The following is a 25,856-nucleotide window of genomic DNA, read 5'->3' as shown; positions in this document are numbered from 1 at the left end:
CAGGGACAACTGTCCACCGGGAGGGTCGGGGGAAAGGGACAAGACTTTCATGGAGGGAGTGGGTTGGCTTTGAAGAGCTAATGGGTGGAAAAGACCCTATCTGGGGTCTCTCCAACACCCGTGGACGTTCTCAGGTGTTAACCGGAGAATGGGATGAACGAGGAGTCCAGCCCAGAGAGCTGTGGGGGGACTGTGAGCCCACTGTTGGGTAGGGACTGTATATGTTGCCAATTTGTACTTCCCAAGCGCTTAGTACAGTGCTCTGCACATAGTAAGCGCTCAATAAATACGATTGATGATGATGAGTAGTGGCTTTACTGTGTCTACAGCTGGAATCCGGGTATACCAGTTCCCACCTTCTTCTTAACTGGAACCCAACGGACACTGTCTCCGAGCCGGCCGGAAAGGCTACTACCCAAAAGAGACATGCCGAGAAGCAGCGAGGCCTAGCGGAAACAGCATAGGCCCCAAAGTCAGAGGACCTGGGTTCTAATGCCAGCTCCACTGTTTGTGTGCTGTGTCCTTGGGCAAATCACTTCACTTCTCTGTGCCTCAGTTACCTCATCTGTAAAACAGGCATTAAGACTGTGAGCCCCATGTGGGACATGGACTGTGTCCAACCTGACTGGCTTGTATAATAATAATAATTGTGGCATTTATTAAATGCTTACTATGTGCCAAGCACCGTTTTAAGTGCTGGGTAGATAACGAAATAATCAGGTCCCACGTGGGACTCACAGTCCAAAAAGGAGGGAGGACAGGGATTAAATTTTCATTTTTTAGGGAATGGAATTGAGGCATAGGGAAGTTTTAAGTGACTTTAAGAGCAGTTAGGGGGCAGAGCTGGATTAGAAACCAGGTTCTCTGAGTCCAAGGCCCATACTCTTTCCACTAGGCCGCGGCTGCTTCTCTATCTGTCTATCCCAGGGCTTAGTACAGTGCCTCACACATAGTAAGTGTTTAACAGATGCCACTGAAAAAAAAAAAGACACAGGCCATGCTTCTTGGTGGAGCACTAATGGGGATCCTGCTCCAGGCACTTGCAGAAATCACCCTTGCAGTCTGTCCCAAACAGCAGCTTTTAAGGCACTGCGGGCAGCCCCGGTAATGGGGGTCCCTCCACACCCTGGGCACACAGGCAGCAGGGAGGGAGACCACCGGGTTTTTGCGTGGGACAAAATGAAACCCAAAACTTCATCCTCCAAGGCACTGCAGGATGTGTGTGTGTGTGTGGGGGGGGGAGTCTGTGGTGGGGTGGGTTGGGGAGAAGGGCAGCCCAGGGAGCCCCCACGGCTCGGGGTCAGCCCCCTTCACCTGGGGTCAAGAAGACCACGAGCAAAATCACAGTCAGCAGCAGCACAACCCCACCTACGACCAGACCCACGATGAGACACCAGCGCCGCTTTTCCCAAGACTTTTTCTTAGCCAAGGTCTTGGTCGTCTTGGTGAACGCCGCCGACTGCAACGGCAATGGACAGGAGAGGGTCAGTCTCTCCCTGGGGACCTTCTCCCCGAGCCCTCTGCTCCTAAACCCCACCCTCCTGCCCCTTCTCGCTGTGAACGGCCCTTGCACCCTCCTTCAGCTGGGTCCCCCCCACCACCCGCCGGCTCCCTGGCCGCCCCACCCGAGATGGCCCCCACCCCCGCCACGGTGCCCGCTGGTGCCGCCCCGCACCATGTTCACTAGGTCATCCGAACGCTGCTCCAGGTCCGACAACTTCCCGTCCCGTTCCAGCACGCGCTCGTAGTTGTTCAGCATGATCTCCGTCACCTCGTCCGCCTGCCGTTGGCACAGCTCCAGGTCGTTCCCGGCCTGGGAGGGCACAGCCGGAAGGGTCAGGCCCATCCCGCCCACGGTGCCCTCCCCTCCACCCCACGAGACTCACCATGCAACCTCGGGCACAGCGGGTGGGAGTCGGGGCTTCCCGGGGACGGAACAGAGCGGGGATGGCTCCACCCAACCCTGGGCAGCTGCTCGGGGGGAGAGGGCAAAGGGAGGAGTAGGCCGGGGTGCCAGGGTTTGGAAACCAAGGTGGAAAAAAGACGGGAAGGCGGGTATCAGAAGAATCAGGAGTCAACGTGGCCTGGGAATCAGGAGTCAGTCGCCTGTTGGGCATCCCCAACTTCAGTCCCGCAGCACTTACATCTGCATCCGGATTTTATTTTAATGCCTGTCTCCCCCTCTGAACCGGATGGATGGATGGATAGATTCAGAGAAGCAGCGTGGCTCAGTGGAAAGAGCCGGGGCTTTGGAGTCAGAGGTCATGGGTTCAAATCCCGGCTCTGCCACTTGTCAGCTGTGTGACTTTGGGCAAGTCACTTCACTTCTCTGTGCCTCAGTTACCTCATCTGTAAAATGGGGATGAAGACCCCAGGATGCCCCTGTGCGACAACCTAATCAATCAATCAATCGTATTTATTGAGCGCTTACTGTGTGCACAGCACTGTACTAAGCGCTTGGGAAGTACAAGTTGGCAACATATAGCGCTTAGAACAGTGCTTTGCACATAGTAAGCGCTTAATAAATGCCACCATCATTATCCCCCTTTTAGACAGTGAGCCCACTGTTGGGTAGGGACTGCCTCTGTATGTTGCCAATTTGTACTTCCCAAGCGCTTAGTACAGTGCTCTGCACACAGTAAGCGCTCAATAAATACGATTGATGATGATGATGATGATGATAAAGCTCCTGGAGGACAGGGATCGTGTCTACCAACTCTGTTGTATTGCATTCTGCACACAGTAGGCGCTCAAAAAATACCATTGATTGATTGGTGGGTGATGTTCAGCAAGTCACTTAACTCCTCTGTGCCTGTTTCCTTATCTGTAACGTCTCTTACACCGTGAACCCCCGGGTGAAACGGAGACCGTGTCTGAGCTGACGATCTTACATCTACCCCAGTGTCTACCACAGGGCTTGGCACGGTGAGTGCTTCACGAAGAGTGTCTTTATTTGTCCCAGACAGGAACCTCGCTCTCTCCTCTCGGGGGGCCAGTCCAGTCCGGCCAGTTCTGCCTACTGGCCCTTTTCCAGCGAGAACATTCTTGTGGCAGACGAGAGTTCTCAGCAGGCACCTCCCTCCTCAGGAAGCCACGGCTCGTCCGCTGCCCGCCATCATCCCCCGGCCCTCACCCTCCCTCCCTGCACTCTCCCCCAGAAGAAAGCAACTGGGAGGACGGTGGCAAGAGAGGAAATGATGGAAGCTCCAGAAGCCCAGACAGGCTCCAGGGTGGGAGGCGAAGGGGCAGGGCAGGCGTCCAGGATTGAGGAAAGGGTGTCTGGGGACAGGGACAGAGACCTGGAGTTTAAGCTCACTGATCCCCCGTCCTGCCGCGGGCCCGGACCTGGAGGGAGCCCGAAGCCCCAGATCAGGACCATCTGACCTCTGACCTGGCTGCCTGGGAGAGCCCCTGCTCCGGACAATCGGACAATCGTCCCAGAGGGTGGGGTGAGGGAATAGGGTCTGGAGAGTCAGGACTGCCAGAGCCATCAAGACATCCCCAACTCTATCTATCAGGTCAACGTGGCTCGCTCAGGGTACATTCTGGGAGCCTGTCTGCCAGCTAATAACAATAATAATAATAGCGATATTAAGTGCTTCCTATGTGCCAGGCACTGTACTAAGCACTGGGGTAGATGCAAGGTAACCAGGTTGGACACAGTCCCCGTCCCACGTGGGGCTCACAGTCTTAATCCCCATTTTACAGATGAGGTAACTGAAGCACAGAGAAGTGAAGTGACTTGCCCAAAGCCACACAGCTGATTAGTGGAGGAGCCAGGATTAGAGACCTTCTGTGCTCTATCCATTAGGCTATGCTGCTTCTCAGTCTCACCCTCCTCCCACTCACCCGCTCCCTCGCCACCCCTTCGCTACCACAAGGGTTGGCAGCGGAAAGTGGGAGGGCAGCCCTCAAGGGGCAGCTGGGGAGGGCTGGGGAACGTCCCTTCCACTGCTCAATCAGTCAGTCAATAGTATTTATTGAGAGCTTACTGTGTGCAGAGCACTCTACTAAGCGCTCTGGAGAGGACACTACAACAATATAACAGAAACATTCCCTGCCCACAGTGAGCTTACCATCTAGAGGGGGAGACAGACACTAATATAAATAAATATAATTACAGATATGGACATAAGTGCCATGGGACTGGGCGGGGGGGACTGAATAAAGGGAGCGCGTCAGGGCGATGCAGAAGGGAACGGAAGAGAAGGAAAAGAGGGTTTAGTCAGGGAAGGTCTCTCGGAGGAAATATGCCTTCAATAAGGCTTTGAAGTTGGGGAGGGTATGAAAAGGGAGGGCGTTCCAGACCAGAGGCAGGACGTGGGTGAGAGGTCGGCAGGGAGAGAGGCAAGAGTGAGGTGCAGTGAGAAGGTTAGCATTAGAAGAGTGAAGACTTTTAGACTGTTAGCCCACTGTTGGGTAGGGACTGTCTCTATATGTTGCCAACTTGTACTTCCCAAGTGCTCTGCACACAGTGCTCTGCACACAGTAAGCACTCAATAAATACGATTGATTGATTGAAGAGTGCGGGCTGGTTGCAGTAGGAGAGCAGCGAGGTAAGGTAGGAGGAGGTCAGGGTAGTTGAGTTCTTTAAAGCCGATGGTAAGGAGTTTCCGTTTGATGCGGAGGTGGATGGGCAGCCACTGGAGGTTCTTGAGGAGTGGGGAAACATGGTCTGCCTAGTGGCTCTTAACCTTCTGGGGATGACCACGCCTACCTGGGCCCTCCCCCTTACCTAATCTCTGCCCTGCCGGGGGACCTCTCCCAGGGCCTCAGTTTCCCTTCTAGGTCTAAGCCCTGAGAGAAGATGGTGGGGAGAGGGAAAGGAGAGTGAGAACTGGGCGGGGGCTCCTGGCCAGGAGGTCCGGGGGGGCCCAGGCATCAGTCCCTAGGTGAGGGAGGAGTCCGGCGGAGCTGGCCTTTGGCCACCCCATCTCCCCTGAAGAAGGCAGGAAGGGCCCCTCCCTCCGCTCCTCTGCGTGTTGCCAGTTCTAAACTCCCCCTTGCCGCCTCCCCGCAACCCAGCACAGGAAACGCCTGCGAGATATTTCAAGCCCGGGAGGTGAGAAGGAGCCCGCCTCTTCCTGGGCAGGTCATTTCCCCTGCAGCTGGAATCACTTGCCAGCAACTCCTCAGGTTCAGGACAGAAGGGTCAAGGTTGGGGGTGTTGAGAGGAGAGACAGGATCTTTTAGACTGTGAGCCCACTGCTGGGTAGGGACTGTCTCTATACGTTGCCAACTTGTACTTCCCAAGCGCTTAGTCCAGTGCTCTGCACACAGTAAGCGCTCAATAAATACGATTGATGATGATGATGATGAAGTACAGGCTGGGATCCCCTGGTTGATACCTGCCCTACTCCCTCCTCTGATCTCCAAGAGGCCTTCCCCACCTAAGACCTTCCTTTCTCCTACTTCCTCTCCCTTCTGCGTCCCTACCTTTGCACCTTTTAAGCGCTTGATATTCACCCCACCCTCAGCCCCACAGCACTTACACGCACATCCATAATTTATTTTAATGCTTCCTCCTCTAGGCTGTAAGCTTCTTGTGGACAGAAAAGTAGCCTCGGAGTCAGAAGAACCTGGGTTCTAATCCCAGCTCTGCCACGTGTCTGCCGTGTAACCTTAGGCAAGTCACTTCTCTGTGCCTCGGTTACCTCATCCGTAAAATGGGGATTAAGACTGTGAGCCCTACACAGGACACGAACTGTGTCCAACTTGATTAGCCTGTATCCCAGTGCTTAGTACAGTTTGTGGCACATAGAAACGCTTAACAAATAACATGATTACCAACTCCATTATATTGCACCCTCCCAAGTGCTCTGGGCGCAGTAAATATCATTGTTTGTTTGATTGATTGATTGATCTCCGACCTCACTCCCCACCCTGCCTGAGGGGCAGGATGGGGCTTGGGACACCAGTCCACACAGGAGAGGCAGGGATGAGGTCAAGGAAGGGAAAGACAGGTAGACCTTCTAGACTGTAAGTCCGACGTGAGCAGGATTTTCTTTATTGCTTTGCAAGTGCTTAGTACAGTGCTCTGCACATGGTACGATAGAATAAATGAGACCTACCCCAGCGCTTGGAACAGTGCTTGATGAATAGTAAACACTTAACAAAGTAATAAAAATATGACAGACAAGTCCTTCTCCCCAACTGCCACCTCAGATACCCCGCGCTAACTCTGCTTGTGCCCTCACACTCTCCCATAGTCCTTCTGCTCAAATCACCATTCACACCCCACTAGTCCAGCCCTTATTCAATCAATCGATCAGTGGTATTTATTGAACACTCACTTTGTGCAGAGCACTGTACTAAGCACTTGGGAGAATACACTATACGGCTACGGAGCCCTTTTCCCCTTTCTCTTCTGCCTGTGTCCATCTCCCCAGCTAGACTTCCAGCTTTCTGAAGGCAGGGATCATATCTCCAAGCGCCCAGTACAGCACTCTGCACACAGTAGACTGTCAGATCCTTGAGGACAGGGTTGGTATCCATTCATTCTATTGAACTCTTCCTGCACTCAGTACAGTGCTCTGCCCACAGAGGGTAATAATAATAATAATAATAATGATAATATGTGGTATTTGTTAAGTGCTTACTATATGCCAGGCACTGTACTGGGATGGATACAAGTAAATTAGGTTGGATACAGTCCCTGTCCCATGTTGGACTCCCAGTCTCAATCCCCATTTTACAGGTGAGGTAACTGAGGCACAGAGAAGTTCAAAGACTTGACCAGGGTCACACAGCAAACAAGTGGCAAAGCCGGGATTAGCACTCATGACCTTCTGAATCCCGGGCCCGTGCTCTATCCACTAAGCCATGCCGCTTGCAAATACCCAATCAACACTACTGTTTGATGGGATGCCGCCACCGACCCCTTCCCCACAACCTCCCTCTAGCCTGGAACTCCCTCCCCATCCATCTTCGCCAAACCACCACTCTCTCCACCTTCAAAGCATTTTTAAGGTCACATCTCCTCCAGGAGGCCTTCCCTGATTAAGCCCTCTTTCTCCCGGCTCCCTCTCATAATCATCATCATCATCAATCGTATTTATTGAGCGCTGTGTGCAGAGCACTGTACTAAGCACTTGGGAAGTACAAGTTGGCAACATATACAGACAGTCCCTACCCAACAGTGGGCTCACAGTCTAAAAGGGGGAGACAGAGAACAAAACCAAACATACTAACAAAATAAAATAAATAGAATAGATATGTACAAGTAAAATAAATAAATAAATAGAGTAACAAATATGTACAAACATATATACATATATACATATATACAGGTGCTCTCCCTTCTGTGTCATCTACGCACTTTGATCTGTGACCTTTGGACGTTTGATATTCGCCTCACCCTCAACCCCACAGCACTTATGTACACATCTTTAAATTATAAATTATTTATTCATATTAATATCTCTCTCCCCCTCTAGACTGTAAGCTCGTTATGGGCGGGGAACGTTTCTGCGAACTCCGTTGAATTGTACTCTCCCAAGCACTTAGTACAGTGCTTTGCACATAGTAAGGACTCAATAAATACCATTGATTGACTGACGGACTGATGCCCCTGCATTTCCCTAGTGCTTTGCCACTTCTGCTGATTGATTCCTCACAGCACCTGTATATATGTTTGTACATATTTATGACTCTATTTATTTATTTTACCTGTACATATCTATTCTATTTATTTTATTTTGTTAATATGTTTGGTTTTGTTCTCTGTCTCCCCCTTCTAGACTGTGAGCCCACTGTTGGGTAGGGACCGTCTCTGTATGTTGCCAACTTGGACTTCCCAAGCGCTTAGTACAGTGCTCTGCACACAGTAAGCGCTCAATAAATACGATTGATTCCCCACAGCACCTGTATATATGTTTGTACATATTTATGACTCTATTTTACTTGTACATATCTATTCTTTTTATTTTATTTTGTTAATATGTTTGGTTTTGTTCTCTTGTCTCCCCCTTCTAGACTGTGAGCCCGCTGTTGGGTAGGGACCGTCTCTCCATCCCCCCATCTTACCTCCTTCCCTTCCCCACAGCACCTGTATATATGTATATATGGTTGTACATATTTATTACTCTATTTATTTATTTATTTATTTTACTTGTACATTTCTATCCTATTTATTTTATTTTGTTGGTATGTTTTGTTCTGTTCTCTGTCTCCCCCTTTTAGACTGTGAGCCCGCTGTTGGGTAGGGACTGTCTCTATGTGTTGCCAATTTGTACTTCCCAAGCGCTTAGTACAGTGCTCTGCACATAGTAAGCGCTCAATAAATACAATTGATTGATTGATTGATTGATTGTATGTTGCCAACTTGGACTTCCCAAGCGCTTAGTACAGTGCTCTGCACACAGTAAGCGCTCAATAAATACGATTGATTGATTGGTTGGTTCTCCCACTTTGCTGCTGAAACCCACAGTTGGGACCCCAAGTAGAGGAGCTACCCCACACCACATTTCCCCACTGCCAATCCTTCCAAAAAAGGAATCTCATTGCAGGGGAAGGGTTACAGGTAGGAGATGGGTGGCTGGGTCAGCGGGGGGAGGAGGGGACGGATGACAAGGCGAGGCTCTATGGGGCAGAGACCCCCAGCTGGGACCCCCAGCTGGATTGGGGGTTGACAGGAGCCAACAATAGTGGCAGCCATATAATGCACCTTGAAGTTGGTTTTCCAAGCCCTTTCATATCACATCTCATTTTGTAGGGAGAGGCAAGCCTCTTCTCCCTAATTTAAAATCAATCAGTAGTATTTTTTGGATGCATAGTCTGTGTAGAGCACTGTACTAAGCTCTTGGAAAAATACAATAGTTAGTGGACATGTTCCCTGCCCTCCAGGAGCTTACAGTCTAGCAACTGGTATAGGCAACAGTGATGGAAAAATTAAGTTGGGGAGAGGATATAGGAGAAAAGATGAGGAGTTCAGGTTCAGATTCAGTTTCAGTTTCAGGAGTTCAGTTGAGCTTGGGGTGCGGACATCATCATCATCATCATCATCATCAATCGTATTTATTGAGCGCTTACTATGTGCAGAGCACTGTACTAAGCGCTTGGGAAGTACAAATTGGCAACATCTAGAGACAGTCCCTACCCAACAGTGGGCTCACAGTCTAAAAGGGGGAGACAGAGAACAAAACCAAACATACTAACAAAATAAAATAAATAGAATAGATATGTACAAGTAAAATAAATAGAGCTACAGAGAGAGAGCCTGGAGGTAGGAGGAGATGAGAGATGTCAGAGAAGAGCTATCAAGTGAGGTGGATTTGGGGACCATTCACATAGAAGTGGTAGTTGAAGCACTGAGAGTGTAAGCTCACTGTGGTCACAGAATGTGTCTGCTAACTCTGTAGTACTCTGTTGTATTGAGAAGCAGCATGGCGAAGTGGATAGAGTACAGGACTGGGAAGCGGAAGGTCATGGGTTCTAATCCCAGCTCTGCCGCTTGTCTGCTGTGTGACCTTGGGCAAGTCACTTCACTTCTCTGTGCCTCAGTTACCTCAACTGGAAAATGGGGATTGAGACTGCGAGCCCCACATGGGACGGGGACTGTGTCCAACCTGATTTGCTTGTACCCATCCCAGCACTTAGTACAGTGCCTGGCACATAGTAAGTGCTTAACAAATACCATAATTATTATTACTGGTACTCTTCCAAGTGGTTAGTACAATGCTCTGCATGTAATAAGTCCTAAATACCATTGATTGATTGATTGATTGAGTGCCCCAGGGATTTGAGCATAGGTTGAGAATAAAAGGGGAGTCAGAGCTATGGGGGACACCTACAGTTAGGGAGCAGTAGACAGAGGAAGAGTCAGCGAAAGAACCTGAGAAGGATGGTTTCCCAAGGTGAACCGGGGTACCGCACCATCTCGAAGTCAAACGCTATCTCGTGACTTCCCCAGCCAGCAAAGCGGAACTCGGAAGCGCGGGTGGGACACCACCCTCGCAACCGAAACTGCTAGATGGACATCTCAGGCCGGGAATACAGAAGGTGTCCCTCGTCCTCGTGCCAATAAAATAAGGTATGGAGGGGTGGGGAGGGGAGAGATTGGACAAGCGGAGGCTGGAAGCTGCAACGGCCTGGGAGCACAGGGATACCTGTGATACCTGTGAGGCCTGGGATACCTGTGGTCTTTGACCTTCCAGGTAGAGGGTGGAAAAATTCAGCAACCGGATGAGTGTCACCTCTGCCCAGAGCATGGGATGCTCGCTCTGCCTGCACCAAGTGAGGAGTCGAGGGATGGGTGAATGTCCCACTGAACGTTCGTGGGGCTGGAAGCTAGGCGCTTTGCCAAATGCACGAGACGCATCAATGTATTCACTGACGCATAAGTGGATTCCTCCCAAGTGGGAAGCGTTCCTGGGCGGGAGCTAGGTGTTTCGCCATGCATGAGCAATGCATAAGTATATTCCTCCCGATAAGGAGGCTTCAATTAAATTAAATAATCATATTCCTCCCAAAAGGGAAGTTCAATTTGCCGTGTCCAAATAATTAAATAATCACATTCCTTTCGAAAGGGAAGTTCAATTCTCCACATCCAAAATAATTAAATTATTACATCCTTCCCAAAAGGGAAATTCTCTTCACCGCAAGGAATAAATTTTATATAAGCTCAGCGTTTCTGACCCCGATCCGTCACTCTTGCTGAGCCGATTCCCAAATCCGTCCCCTTCGGGGTTCGGCTCCTCCTTCTAGCCTCGGTGGTGGGTGACAAGTGGTCAGAGAAATGAACGGAAAACCAGGAGAGGACTGTGTCAGAGAAAACAAGGTTAGCTACCATTTCCAGGAAAACGGGGTGGTGCACAGTGTCAAGGACTGCCGAGATGTGGAAGAGAATTAAGGCAGAGTTGAGTGCATCAGATTTGGTGAGAAGGAGGTCACTGGCGACCTGGGAGAGAGCGGTCTCAGCAAAGTGGAGAATATCAGAGTTCAGGGGATCGAGGTGGGAGTCGGAGAAGAGAAAGTGGGGGTAACGGATGTAAGGAGGGGTGAGACGAGCAAGATGAGAGGTAGCTGGATGGCACAGTGGAGTCAAGAGAGTGGTTACATGGGCATATTTGAAGGCAGAGGGGAAAGAGCCATCAGAGAGCAATCTGTTAAGTACGGTGGTCAGGGAGGGAAGACAAGGCAGTGTAAAAGCTTTTATAAGATGTGAAGGGATGGGATCAGAGGATCAAAGGCTCAGAGGCAGAGGGTAGATTTCAAAAGCAGGCAGGGGTGCTCCTCTTGAGAGATGGCTGAAAGGGATGAGTGGAGAGAGGAGGTAAGGGGGAGGTTGAGAAGAGTTCAGGCCTGGTCATTTGATTTTGTCACAAAAGTAGTTGGCAAGGTTATCGGGGCAAGGGATGAGGGAAGTGAGGGCATTAGGAGTTTAAGGGCTTAAGGAAGAAGTTAAAAGTCTGGAGTAGTTGGTGCGGGTAGTGGGCATGGGAGTCGAACAGAGAAAAGTGGTGTTGCTGGGTGGAAGAGAGAACAAGAGTTAAAGCAGGCAAAGATGAATGTGTGATGGTCGAGGTTGCCTGGGGACAGGACTGCTAGAGAGTTTAGTTCAGAAGAGGGGGGAGTTGAGGGTGTGAATGTGGGTATCAAGAAAGGGAAGTTTGCGTAGGGAGGCTAAAAAGGGACATGTCGGCCTAGAGAGGGTCAAGAGATTGGAAGTGCTTATAAGAGAAAACATTCTCGTGGGGAGGAGCCCACTGTTGGGTAGGGACCATCTCTATATGTTGCCAACTTGTATTTCCCAAGTGCTTAGTACAGTGCTCTGCACACAGTAAGCGTTCAATAAATACGATTGAATGAATAGGTGTGTGGGAGAGTAAACAGGTAGGGACGCGAGGAACAATATGAGGAAATTCTTGAGGCCCAGAGAGGTCGAGTAACTTGACCAAGGTCACACAGCACACCAGCGGCAAGATGGACTAGAACCTGGGTGTTCTGATTCCCAGCCCCATCCGCTTTCCAAGAGGCCGTGCTGCCTCTCTAGAAGGATGTGAGACACCCAGGTTTGCCAGTGGCCTGCCGCAGGAGCAATGATGCCCGCCCCCGGTGCTTCCCCGGCTCTTCGGGGCTTGGTGCTCCCCACCTAGGAGGGTCTGGGCCAGGTGGACGCTGTTCACAGCTTGGGAGATTATGAGGGTCCAGATTCTGGCTGTACCCAGCAAACCTCTAAGCTACCATGGGGTTGTGCTGGGCTGGGTAGTTTCATGCCTTAAATGGAGGTTCGGCGTTACAAAGAGAGAGGTGAGCCCACTGAAGACTCTGCCTCCTCTTCCTCCCCCTTCTCCTTCTCTTTCTCCTTATTTTGCTCCTCCTCCTCCTCCTTCCTTGACCCCTCCACCTCTGCCAATCCTCACCATCTTCCTGTTTCTCCTGCCCCAGGCCTGCCCAGCTCTGCCCGTGGCCAGTTCCCGGGGGGCGGCCTCCTCTCTCCCTGCCTTTGGGTTTCCTGGCCCCTCCTCTCAGACCTCTCCACTGGCTTCCTGACCCCTTTCCTCTTCCTGCCTCTCTTACTTGGAGACAGAGCCGTCTGCGCTTCCTGACACCCCCCTCCGACCCCCCGGTTCACACAAACGCACACATCACCCAGTGCCAGGGAGAGACCTTTCTTCCTGCCTCTTCCCCCCTTGGGGGGGGTCCGGCTGGCCAGGGGCATCAATCAATCAATCAATCAATCGTATTTATTGAGCGCTTACTATGTGCAGAGCACTGTACTAAGTGCTTGGGAAGTACAAATTGGCAACACATAGAGACAGTCCCTACCCAACAGTGGGCTCACAGTCTAAAAGGGGGAGACAGAGAACAGAACCAAACATACCAACAGAATAAAATAAATAGGATAGAAATGTACAAGTAAAATAAATAAATAACAAAAACAAGCATCAGAACTGGTGCCCAAAGCCCAGCATCACTGCAGAGAGGGCATGACCAGGTATGGCCAGCGGTATTTACAAGCCTGGGACCCTGATGGGGGCTGGGGAGGAGGGCATAGGGTTGAAGGAACGATGATTCACTCAAAGAGCCTGAAACTGGTGTGGGGGAATTTTGTTTGGACAGCTGGGTCATCTTCTCCAGTTGGACATCTCCTCTGTGGGACTAATAATAATAATAATAATAATGGCATTTATTAAGCGCTTACTATGTGCAAAGCACTGTTCTAAGCACTGGGGAGGTTACAAGGTGATCAGGTTGCCCCACGGGGGGCTCACAGTCTTCATCCCCATTTTACAGATGAGGGAACTGAGGCCCAAAGAAGTCAAGTGACTTGCCCAAAGTCACACAGCTGACAATTGGCAGAGCCGGGATTTGAACCCCTGACCTCTGACTCCAAAGCCCGGGCTCTTTCCACTGAGCCACGCTGCTTCTTGCGGGACTCTGGACCGCATCCCTCCTGCCTCTTTGGGGAGAGCGCGTCCAACCCTCACCCCCCACCCTCCCAACAGCCCAGGCCATCAGCTCCCCCACAGTGCTCCTGACCCGGCCAGCATGTCCCCCACCACCCGGGGCCCTGGCTTGGTGCCAGCGCAGACTGTGACTTTTAGACTGTGAGCCCACTGTTGGGTAGGGACTGTCTCTATATGTTGCTAATTTGTACTTCCCAAGCGCTTAGTCCAGTGCTCTGCACATAGTAAGCGCTCAATAAATACGACTGATAATGATGATGCAGAGGAGAGGGAGATGGCCGGACGACTGACTGTGAGATGCGGCTGGAGGCGGGGCTGCGCAGTGGTTAGAACAGGGCAGAGGCAGCAGGGCCTAGCATCTCCCCTCCTTCCCCATCCCCGAGATTTGGGCTGCTTCCAGACTGTGAGCCCGTTGTTGGGTAGGGACCGTCTCTGTATGTTGCCAAGCGCTTAGTACAGTGCTCTGCACACAGTAGGTGCTCAATAAGTACGACTGAATGAATGAGTGAATGACTGAATGCTGGACTCCCGTCTTGAGGGGAGGGGAGCGGATGAGGCACCCCCCGTCTATGGGTCGGGGGGATTCCGCCCTGCTAGCCGTGGGCAGGGAAAGTGCCTACCAACTCTGTTAGATTGTTAGCCTGACCTCTCCCAATCGCTTAGGGCAGGGCAAGTAAGCGCTCAGTAAATGCCAGGGGTTGGCTGAGCGCAGGAACAAGCAATCAACCGTATTTATTGGGCGCTTACTGTGTGCAGAGCACTGGACTAAGCGCTCGGGAAGTCCAAGTTGGCAACATAGAGAGACGGTCCCTACCCAACAGTGGGCTCGCAGTCTAAAAGGAACAGGGGGGCAGGGCAGAGGGGCCAGGGCAGGGAGCTGGGTGGGATTTGGGGGTCGGGGTTTCCCCTCCGCCCCCCAGCTCTGACCCGCCCCGCGTCCCCAGTGACCGTAAGGGGACACCGGCGGCGGCCAGCACCTGTGCCCGTCCGTCCCGGGCCCTGCCCCCGAGCACAGACCCCCCCCGGCCCCCCGTGGCCCCCCAGCCCGGGCAGTGCCCCCCTTCTCCCCTCGCCCCCGGCCCGCGCAGTGCCCCCTCACCATGTCACCGCCGCCGGCGGAGGGGCCCTCCGTCCCGCTCCCGGGCCCCGCGGGTCTCCGGTGCTGTCTGACCCGGGGGGGCGGGCGGGGACCGGCGGGGGCGGGGCCCGGGGACAGCCACCGGAGGACAGCCGGCAACGAGCAGGAGCGGAGGGGAGGGGGGCTCCGGGACACGGGGGGGAGAGGCGGCACCGGGACGGGGGGGAGAGGGAGCACCGGGACGGGGGGGAGAGGGAGTACCGGGATGGGGGGAGAGGGAGCACCGGGACGGGGGGAGAGGGAGCACCGGGATGGAGGAGAGGGAGTACCGGGACGGTAGGAGAGGGAGCACCAGGACAGGGGGAGACGGAGCACCGGGACGGGGGGAGAGGGAGTACCGAGACGGTAGGAGAGGGAGTACCGGGAAGGGGGGAGAGGGAGTACCGGGACGGGGGGGAGAGGGAGTACCGGGACGGGGGAAGAGGGAGCACCGGGACGGGGGGAGAGGGAGGACCAGGATGGAGGAGAGGGAGTACCGAGACGGGAGGAGAGGGAGTACCGGGACGGGGGGGAGAGGGAGCACCGGGATGGAGGAGAGGGAGTACCGGGACGGTAAGAGAGGGAGTATCGGGACGGGGGGGAGAGGGAGTACCGGGACGGGGGGAGAGGGAGTACCGGGACGGGGAGTGGGAGCACCAGGACGGGGGGAGAGAGAGCACCAGGACGGTAAGTGGGAGCACCAGGACGGGGGCAGAGGGAGCACTAGGACAGGGAGAGGGAGCACCAAGACGGGGGGAGGCGGAGCACCGGGACGGGGGGAGAGGGAGCACCAGGATGGAGGAGAGGGAGTACCGGGACGGGGGGGGGAGAGGGAGCACCAGCGCGGGGAGAGGGAGCACCAGGGCGGGGAGAGGGAGCACCCAGAGAGGGAGCACCGGGACGGGGGAGAGGGAGCACCAGGACGGGGAGTAGGAGCACTAGGACGGGGGAGAGGGAGCACCCGGAGAGGGAGCACCAGGACAGGGAGAGGGAGCACCGGGACCGGGGGGAGGGCGAGGCCCGAGCCTCGGGAATGGGGGTTTTCCCCACTGGGCCCGAGCCGGAAACTGAAAGTGAAAGAGGCCGCAGGAGGCCCCACGCCCCCTGGGCCCGCCCCCCGGCCCGGGTGGCAGCCGCCTCCGCTCTGCGCCTCAGTTTCCCCCCGGGGACCGGCGGACCACGGGGGGTTCCCAGGGAAACGATGCTGGGGGTGGGGGTTGGCAGGGAATGTGTCTGCTTATCGTTCTATCGTCCTCTTCCAAGCGCTTAGTACAGTGCTCTGCACATAGTAAGCGCTCAATAAATACGATTGATGATGATGATGATGATGATGGGGGTGGGGGTTGGCAGAGAATGTGTCCGTTTATCGTTCTATCGTCCTCTTCCAAGCGCTTAGTACAGTGCTCCGCACATAGTGAGTGCTCAAGAAATACCATTGATTGATTGGATGAATGGATGAGTGAATCAATCAATCAATCAATCAATCAATCAATTGTATTTATTGAGCGCTTACTGTGTGCAGAGCACTGTACTAAGCGCTTGGGAAGTACAAGTTGGCAACATATAGGGACAGTCCCTACCCAACAGTGGGCTCACAGTCTAAAAGGGGGAGACAGAGAACAAAACCAAACATACTAACAAAATAAAATAAATAGAATAGATATGTACAAGTAAAATAAAGAAATAAATAACTAGAGTCATAACTATGTACAAACATATATACATATAAACGGGTGCTGTGGGGAAGGGAAGGAGGTAAGATGGGGGGGATGGAGAGGGGGGCGAGGGGGAGAGGAAGGAAGGGGCTCAGTTTGGGAAGGCCCGAGTGAACGGGAGCAAGAAAAGGAGCACCGGCCTGTCCCCTGCCCCAGCCGTCCCCACTGAGGCCGGAGCAGTGGGCTGGGGGCCAGGCTCCCGGGATGCCCCGACATCGTTTTCCAACCGCCCTGACCCTGATCAGGCCGTGCCTTTGGTGGGGGGTCCGTCTCCCCGAGCCCAGGCTCGGCGGCTGACAGGGCTGGGGGGATCCCCCCTTCGCCCGGACCCAGGCCATCCTGCCTAGCAGAGCACGCCCCCTCCTTTCCTCATTTTTTTTTCATAATGGCATTTATTAAGCGCTTACTATATGCAGAGCACTGTTCTAAGCGCTGGGGAGGTTACAAGGTGATCAGGTTGTCCCACAGGGGGCTCACAGTCTTAATCCCCATTGTACAGATGAGGGAACTGAGGCCCAGAGAAGTTGTGACTTGCCCAAAGTCACCCAGCTGACAATTGGCAGGGCCGGGATTGGAACCCGTGACCTCTGACCCCAAAGCCCGCGCTCTTTCCACTAAGCCACGCTCCTTCATCCAACCCCTGCCACCCACACCCCCCAGTCTGCGTTCATCCCAGAAAAGCGCCTGGAAACAAATGCCAACCCCCAGCAGGACAGGCCCCCGAGGAGAGTGAGGATCAGCGCTTAGAACAGTGCTTGGCACATAGTAAGCACTTAACAAGTGCCGTCATTATCATGAGACACCCCCGCCACCAACCACAGCCAGACAGGCAAGTCACCCAAGGGGTGTGTGTGTGTTGGGGGAGGGACGGTTGGGGGTCCCAAGAGTCTGCCGGTCAGGAAAGTGACTTAAAGGCCATCTGCCCCTCTTCAAATCTGCCAGGCCACTGCTGCCCCCTCCCCATTTCCAAGTCCTCCTGAAATCCCTCCTGCTGGAGAAGGACTTTTTTTCCCTGATCAATCCTCACAGTCCCATATCCATCCATACGTGTCTTGTTTCATCATTCCATACTCCCACTACTACTAGCATCAGACAAAAACTCCTCACCCTGGGCTTCAAGGCTGTCCATCACCTCACCCCCTCCTACCTCACCTCCCTTCTCTCCTTCTCCAGCCCAGCCCGCACCCTCTGCTCCTCTGCCGCTAATCTCCTCACCGGGCCTCGTTCTCGCCTGTCCCGCCGTCGACCCCCGGCCCACGTCCTCCCCCTGGCCCGGAATGCCCTCCCTCCGCAAATCCGCCAAACTAGCTCTCTTCCTCTCTTCAAAGCCCTACTGAGAGCTCACCTCCTCCAGGAGGCCTTCCCAGACTAAGCCCCCTCCCCATCCCCCCCGCCTTACCTCCTTCCCCTCCCCACAGCACCTGTATATGTGTCTGTACATATTTATTCTATTTTGTTAATATGTTTTGTTGTCTGTCTCCCCCTTCTAGACTGTGAGCCCACTGTTGGCTAGGGACCGTCTCTATATGTTGCCAACTTGGACTTCCCAAGCGCTTAGTATAGTGCTCTGCACACAGTAAGCGCTCAATAAATACGATTGAATGAATGAATGAATGAAATGAACCAGCAGTGTGGTGTATATATAATGATGCTACTGATGCCTGTTTACTTGTTTTGATGCCTATCTCCCCCTCTTCTAGAGCGTGAGCCCGCTGTGGGCAGGGATTGTCTCTGTTGCTGAATTGTACTTCCCACGCACTTAATACAGTGCTCTGTACACAGTAAGCGCTAAATAAATACGATTGAATGAATGAATGCATGAAAGTAGTGGTTAAAACACGGGCCTGGGAGTTAGAAGGTCATGGGTTCTAATCCCAGCTCCGCCATTTCATTCATTCAATCGTATTTATTGAGCACTTACTGTGTGCAGAGCACTGTACTAAGCGCTTGGGAAATATAAGTTGGCAACATATAGAGACAGTCCCTACCCAACAGTGGGCTCACAGTCTAGAAGGGGGAAGACAGAGAACAAAACAAAACATATTAACAGAATAAAATAAATAGAATATGTACAAGTAAAATAGAGTAATAAATATGTACAAACATATATACATATATACAGGTGCTGTGGGGAAGGGAAGGAGGTAAGGGGGGGATGGAGAGAGGAAGGAGGGGGCTCAGTCTGGGAAGGCCTCCTGGAGGAGGTGAGCTCTCAGTAGGGCTTTGGGCAAGTCACAACTTCTCTGAGTCTCAGTTCCCTCATCTGTAAAATGGGGATTAAGACTGTGAACCCCATGTGCGACAGGGACTGTGTCCAACTCAATTTGCTTGAATCCACCCCAGCGCTTAGTACAGTGCCTGGCACATAGTAAGTGCTTAATACCACAATTATTATACCATATGAGGAGGGACTGAGTCTGCAGAGATACAGGCTGAACAGGCTCAGGGCAAAGTTCACAAAACGAAGAGGGTAGAGAAAGTATATAAAAGCAGCGTGGCCTAGTAGATGGAAGCAAAGTCCTACTGAGAGCTCACCTCCTCCAGGAGGCCTTCCCAGACTGAGCCCTTTTTCCTCTCCTCCTCCCCATCCCCCCCAACCCTACCTCCTTCCCCTCCCCACAGCACTCGTATATATATTTGTACAGATTTATTCCTCTATTTTACTTGTACATATTTACTATTCATTTTGTTAATGACGCACATGTAGCTTTAATTCTATTTGTTCTGAAGATTTTGACACCTGTCTACATGTTTTGTTTTGTTGTCTGTCTCCCCCTTCTAGACCGTGAGCCTGTTGTTGGGTAGGGACCGTCTCTATATGTTGCCAACTTGTACTTCCCAAGCGCTTAGTACAGTGCTCTGCACACAGTAAGCGCTCAATAAATACGATTGAATAAATGAATGAATGAACATGGGCCTGGAGTCAGAGTCCCAGCTCTGCCACTGGCCTGCTGTGTGACATCAGGCAAGTCACTTCACTTCTCTGTGCCTCAGTTACCTCATCTGTACAATGGGGATTAAGACTGTGAGCCCCCTTTGGGACATGGATTCTAACCAGCCTGATTGGCTTGTAACTACCCCAGTGCTTAGTACTGTGCCTGGCACAGCAAGTGCTCAACAAATACCACAGAAAATAAATATAAATTACATATTTATATATATAAATAGTAGCATAAATTATAGTAATGTCTGTCTCTCCCTCTAGACTGTAAGCTCGTTGTGGGCTGGGAACTTGTCTGCCAACTCTGTTGTACTATTTCAAGCACTTAGTACAGTGCTCTGCACCCAGTAAGCGTTCAATAAATATCATTGATTGGTTGACTGACTGAAAAGGTGAACAGGGAATTGTGGTCCCCCTTGGTAGGGGGCAGGTTCAGACCAAACAAGATAAAATATTTTCTCTTAGCAGGGGATAAACATACGAAATCCAGCCACGAGGAAGCTGTGCAGCTGGATAAATCAGCAGGGTGCAGGGGGATCAGCAAAGATCCACATCCAAGCTGGGTCCGAGGGGGAGAGTCAGGGGGTCCGATGATCTGTGCCGGGTCACTTGGGGAGAGACAGAGCTGAAGAGGGGAGAGTCACGGGTGAGGGATGTTCAGGGCTGGGGTCACTGGAGAAGAGTCCAGTGTGGAAAGGGGCGAGTCAGGGGTGTTGGATGGTCTGTACTGGTTCACTTGGGGAGAGTCAAGGATGGAGAGGAAAGAGTCGGGGCACTGGCTGGCCCGTGCTGGGTCACTCGGGGAGAGTCAAGGATGTTGAAGGAAGTCAGGGCCGGAGCGGGGAGAGACGGGGCTGTTAGATGACCCGCCGTTAACCCTGCGGTTGGGTGTCCGAAGTGTCAGCCAGTACATAGTTCCTCTTGGTGCTGCATCAGAAAGAGTCCTGGGCTGGATGGGCTATGGCCTAACCCGGTAAAAGCTCTGACGGCCTTTGGTGGGGCTTTCCTCGACCGGGAGACTGCAGCAGAGCAGACAAAGCCTGACCTGATGCCCCTCCCCGCCAGGCCCCATGACCAGAAGAGGCCACACACCCAGGCAGGAACACGGAAAGGTCTTTATTCCATATGTGTCTCCAGCACACCCCCCCGTCCCAGAAACCCAGTCCCAGCCGGGCAGGGCCAGTGAGCCCCTGGAGCAAGCAGGGGAGGCCCCCAGGGGCGAGGGGAGGGGAGGAGCAGGAGGAGACAGGATGGGTGAGGAGACAGGATGGGTCTCCACCCTCGGAGGAGGAGGAGGACAGGGAGGTGGCACCCTTCGGCCATGGGGGAGGGGGAGCTAGAGGAAGGAGACCAGGGCTCCACAGACGGGGGACCTTCTAAGTGGGGATCGTCTTAGTGGCAAAGAGCACGATGAAGAGGATGATGATGCCGACGATCACGCAGATGAGCACGATCATCTTCACGTTCTTCCACCAGAACTTCCGGGCCACCTTCTGAGATGTGGTCTTGAAGTGCTCCGACTGCGGGGGCCGGGCAGGATGAGCCATGGGCCGGGCCGCCCGCTCACCCTGCCCCACCGGGGAGCGGTTCCGGCCGCCCCACTCACCCTCCACAGCCAGGCAGAGGTCCGGCCGCTTTCCTCGCCCTCTGCCACTGGGCAGCGGTTCCGGCCACCCCGCCTTACCCTCTACCGCCGGGCAGCTGCCCCGGCTGCCCCCCTCACCCTCCAATGCCAGGCAGCGTCTCCAGCCGACCCACACTGCAGCTTGGGACAGTGGAAGCAAACATTAGGCAGCTCCCTTAGCCTAGCTCTGCCCCCACCAGCTGGGATCACCCTCCTGGTGAAGACAGAGGCAGAGCCGGCTGGAGGGGCGGGGGGTCTTCCGGGAAGGCAGCAGTTGGTCGGGTTTCTGGTTCCCAGCCCATCCAGGACAGCACCTCCTCTCCCGCCCTGGACTTTGGAGTCAGCTGACTTGCAGTAAACAGCCCCGTGGCCCCCTACCCCAGGCCCTGGGGAAGGTGGCTAGGGCGAAAAGCTAGTGGGGGTAGGGCTATAAGGGCCTGACCATGACAGCAGGGCAACTGACCACCCTCCGTCCCCACCCCGCTCCCCCCAGAGACTCCCTCCCCACCCTCCCAGTTGGGCTGCACTGCTGTCAGCCGCTCCGGGACCCTGGTTTCCCCCAACAGTCCTGGGCACTCAGAGTTTCTTGGACCAAGGCATTCCAGCCCGCAGAGGGTCAGACGGCTGCACTCAATGGGTTGGAGCTCCCGGCTGCTCCACCACCCTCTCACCCACCGTGGGAACACCCGGTGTGCCAGCGGCCCCCAGGCCCGCACTTCCCTGTCCCCCCGGTCCCCCACCCATCTCACCGTGGCCTCCAGGTCCTCCGTCTTGTTGCGCAGATGGTCGAGGTTCTCTCCCCGGGCCAGGATCCGGTCCACGTTCTGGGTCATTATATTCTTCACGCCCTCCACCTCACTCTGCAGGCTCCTCACCCGGTCACTGCCCCCGCCTCCGCTGGCTTCCTCCTGGGAACGGTACACCGGGTGGGGGGAAGGTGTTACGTACTGGCCAGCGAGAGGGACGCAGGCCCTCATGGAAGCTTAGGGGGGAACTGAGGCCCACACCTGACTCCTCCGAGGCACCAGGTAAGGGTCAGAGCCTGAATGGGTCCGTGGCTGGTGAGGACACACAGGCCCCACCTGGCTCTATCATCATCATCAATAGTATGTATTGAGCGCTTACTGTGTGCAGAGCACTGTACTAAGCACTTGGGAAGTACAAGTTGGCAACATATAGAGACAGTCCCTACCCAATAGTGGGCTCACAGTCTAAAAGGGGGAGACAGAGAACAAAACCAAACATACTAACAAAATAAAATAAATAGAATAGATATGTACAAGTAAAATAAATAAATAAATAAATAAATAAATAGAGTAATAAGGGGCTCTATCGGCCCCTCAACCCGGCTGAGACCCCCAAGAAGCCAGGACAGAGAGAAGAGGGTGACACTGATTCCAAGGCCGTTTCTCATGGTTCCAGTAACATCCTTCTCAGCACTGACAGCCCCAATCCCTCCCTGACCACCCAGCTTCCCTGAGATCGGGACCCCCCCCAATTCCTGCTCCATGTTCTGGCCGACACTGATCACGCCCTCCATCTCTGGAGCCCCTCACTCTGGTCCCAGCTTGGGCTAGGTGTCACCGCCCTTCCCAAGAGTGAGGCCACCTCCTTCCCCAAATGCTGCCCCCCTCAACCACCCTGTGCTCGGGACCTCGTCACCTCGGGGCAGTTGGGCGAGGGCAGCGCCAGCCTGCCCCGTGGGTCCCGCCAGCCGTTGGGCCACAAACTTCTGCTTTCCCTCCCCCCGCTTCGCCTGGTTTCAGAGCACGGGATCTAGAAGCTCCAGCTGGGCCCTCTGAGAAATATCCAACACCCTCCTCAGGACGAGGGGATCCAACCCCCCATCTTACCTCCTTCCCTTCCCCACAGCACCTGTATATATGTATATATCTTTGTACATATTTATTACTCTATTTATTTTACTTGTACATATCTATTCTATTTATTTTATTCTGTTAGTATGTTTGGTTTTGTTCTCTGTCTCCCCCTTTTAGACTGTGAGCCCACTGTTGGGTAGGGACTGTCTCTAAATGTTGCCAATTTGTACTTTCCAAGCGCTTAGTACAGTGCTCTGCACATAGTAAGCGCTCAAGAAATACGATTGATGATGACTAGGGGAGCAGTGGGCTGGAAGGAGTGTCCTCTTCCAATTAGTCTCTTCTTCAGCCACCTCCTGATCCCCCCACCACCAAGACTGGCTATCAATCAATCAAGAAGCAGCATGACATAGTGGATAGAGCATGGGCCTGGGAGCCGGAAGGTCATGGGTTCTAATCCCGGTTCTGCCACATGTCCGTTGTGTGACCTTGGGCAAGTCACTTCACTGTGCCTCAGTGACCTCATCTGGAAAATGGGGATTGACAGCCCCAAGTGGGACAGGGACTGTGTCCAACCTGATTTGCTTGTATCACACCAGGGCTTAGTACGGTGCCTGGCATATAGTAAGCACTTAGATACCAGAATTATCATCATTATTATTACTATGTATTAGGCCTTTCCTGTGTTCAGGGCACTGTCCTGAACGAGTGGTAGAGTACAATAAAGTCGGTGGATATAATCACTGGCCACAAGGTTGGAGGAGGCTTGGGGCCCACGGCCAGCTGGAATTTCGGCTCCCCCTCCCACTCGGGGGCGGGGGTGCTGACAGAATTGGAAAGGGTGAGAATCCCTCCTAGCACAGCCCACTCCCCTTCCCCAGGGTCCCACACAGTCCAGCCAAGTGCCCACCTGCGGCGTCTGCTTCCCCTCATCCCCGGCTCAGGAGTCTGTGGTGGGGGCCTGCACGGATGCCCAGGGGCAGCAGGGTGGGCTGGTGGAGCTGGCTCTATCGGGGGGCTCGGCCCAGGCCCCCGTCCCCCCAAAGATGACCTCGGTGATGACAGTCCCTCCTCCATGCGGAGGCCCTTGACCCCTCAGCAGGGCTGAGGCCTTGGAGAAGCCAAGGCTCCGGCCCGGGCAACAAGCTGACTCACCTGCAGCGTCGTTTTTAAAGCAAGGGAGGGGAGGCCGGATGCCACCGGGACTGGTCACCCCAAAACCCACCCCTGCCCCCCGCCACCCGTGGGGAAACTGCTTCTCTCTCACTCGGTCCATCTCTCCATGTCTGTCGCCGCCTCTAACTCTGTCCGTCTCTGATGCTCTCTGCGTGTCTCCGTTGGCCTGCCTGACATCTCTGGGGATCCCACTGTTGGGTAGGGACCGTCTCTATGTGTTGCCAACTTGTGCTTCCCAAGCGCTTAGTACAGCGCTCTGCACACAGTAAGCGCTCAGTAAATATGACTGATTGATTGGGGATGGGTCAGTAGGTTTCTGTGGGTCTGTCTGTCTCTGGGGGTCCGCCAGTCCCCATGGGTCTACGTCTCTGTGGTCGGTCTACACATAATAATAATAATAATCAATCAATCAATCGTATTTATTGAGCGCTTACTGTTTGCAGAGCACTGTGCTAAGCGCTTGGGAAGTACAAGTTAGCAACATATAGAGACAGTCAATCAATCAATCAATCGTATTTATTGAGCGCTTAATGTGTGCAGAGCACTGTACTAAGTGCTTGGGAAGTACAAGTTGGCAACATACAGAGACAGTCCCTACCAAACAGTGGCCTCACAGTCTAAAAGGGGGAGACAGAAAACAAAACCAAACATACTAACAAAATAAAATAAGAATAGATATGTACAAGTAAAATAAATAGAATAATAAATATGTACAAACATATATACATATATACAGGTGCCTTGGGGAAGGGAAGGAGGTAAGATGAAGGGGATGGAGAGGGGGACGAGGGGGAGAGGAAGGAAGGGGCTCAGTCTGGGAAGGCCTCCTGGAGGAGGTGAGCTCTCAGTAGGGCCTTGAATATTTGTTGCCAACTTGTACTTCCCAAGCGCTTAGTACAGTGCTCTGCACACAGTAAGCGCTCAATAAATACGATTGACTGATTGATTGTTAAGCGCTTACTATGCGTAAAGCACTGTTCTATGCGCTGGGGTAGGTACAGGGTAATCAGGTTGTCCCACGCGGGGCTCACAGTCTTAATCCCCATTTTCCAGATGAGGCAACTGAGGCACCGAGAAGTGAAGTGACCCAGCTGACAAAGTGGCGGGGCCGGGATTCGAACCCACGACCTCTGACTCCTAAGCCCGGGCTCTTTCCACCGAGCCACGCTGCTTCTGTAGACCTCTGGGGGTCTGTCTGTCTGTTCCTTTCCCCCTCTGCCTCATCATCATCCTCAATCGTATTTATTGAGCGCTGTGCAGAGCACTGTACTAAGCGCTTGGGAAGTACAAATTGGCAACATATAGAGACAGTCCCTACCCGACACTGGGCTCACAGTCTAAAAGGGGGAGACAAGAGAACAAAACCAAACATACTAACAAAATAAAATAAATAGAATAGATAGGTACAAGTAAAATAAATAAATAGAGTAATAAATATGCCTCGTTCCGTCCCTGGCGCGGCCTTGCAGCCGGAGCGTCCCACTCAACACTCACCATAGCTGGGCCTCCCGGGGCCTGTGGGCAGCAGAGGGGCTGGTTGTCTTTCTCTGTGTGTGTGTCTGTCTCTGTTCCGGGACCGGGACAACAACTGGGATTCGGCCTCTTCCCGGCCTGGAAGCAGCTCTCACTTCCTGCTCCCTGCTCGGCCCGCAGCGACTCCCACACCTGGATCCACAGGTTCCCGCAGGGCGGGAAGGCCGAGCTCCTCCTCCTCCTTCCCTCTCCTCCTCCTCTTCCTCCTCCCCGCCTCCTCCACGCCTCCTTCCTCTTTCTCAAAGTTCATTCATTCAATCGTATTTATTGAGCGCCTACTGTGCGCAGGGCACCGGACTAAGCGCTTGGGAAGTCCAAGTTGGCAACATAGAGAGACGGTCCCTACCCAACAGCGGGCTCACAGTCTAGAAAGGGGAGACAGAGAACAAAACAAAACATATTAACAAAATAAAATAAATAGAATATGTACAAGTAAAATAGAGTCATTCATTCAAACGTATTTATTGAGCGCTTACTGTGTGCAGAGCACTGTACTAAGCGCTTGGGAAGTACAAGTTAGC

The 25,856-nt window shown here is 53.3% G+C and overlaps 2 protein-coding genes across 3 annotated transcripts; both read right to left on the bottom strand.

Moving 5' to 3' along the window:
* Window positions 1-918: 918 nt before the first annotated feature.
* VAMP5 (vesicle associated membrane protein 5) lies at window positions 919-14,556 on the bottom strand. Of its 2 annotated transcripts, none has more exons than XM_038754481.1 (3): window positions 14,509-14,556; window positions 1,676-1,813; window positions 919-1,459 (listed from the first exon to the last, which is right to left on the bottom strand). In XM_038754481.1, the coding sequence occupies exons 1-3, from the start codon at window positions 14,509-14,511 to the stop codon at window positions 1,301-1,303; spliced, it is 300 nt and encodes a 99-aa protein (XP_038610409.1). In that variant the 5' UTR covers window positions 14,512-14,556; the 3' UTR covers window positions 919-1,300. The 2 variants fall into 2 exon arrangements, with proteins under 2 accessions (XP_038610409.1, XP_038610410.1); XM_038754482.1 differs by lacking the exon at window positions 14,509-14,556 and adding an exon at window positions 1,887-2,092.
* Window positions 14,557-20,279: 5,723 nt separating this feature from the next.
* Window positions 20,280-25,503, bottom strand: VAMP8 (vesicle associated membrane protein 8). Its single transcript, XM_038753986.1, has 3 exons — window positions 25,297-25,503; window positions 21,556-21,714; window positions 20,280-20,702 (listed from the first exon to the last, which is right to left on the bottom strand). Exons 1-3 carry the CDS (start codon window positions 25,297-25,299, stop codon window positions 20,559-20,561), a joined length of 306 nt encoding a protein of 101 aa, XP_038609914.1. The 5' UTR covers window positions 25,300-25,503; the 3' UTR covers window positions 20,280-20,558.
* Between the last annotated feature and the right edge of the window lie 353 nt (window positions 25,504-25,856).

This window comes from Tachyglossus aculeatus, chromosome 11 (assembly GCF_015852505.1).
Source record: "Tachyglossus aculeatus isolate mTacAcu1 chromosome 11, mTacAcu1.pri, whole genome shotgun sequence".
Taxonomy (NCBI): domain Eukaryota; kingdom Metazoa; phylum Chordata; class Mammalia; order Monotremata; family Tachyglossidae; genus Tachyglossus; species Tachyglossus aculeatus.
The sequence above is the reverse complement of the archived record's forward strand: the minus strand, read 5'-3'. Positions and strand labels throughout refer to the sequence as shown.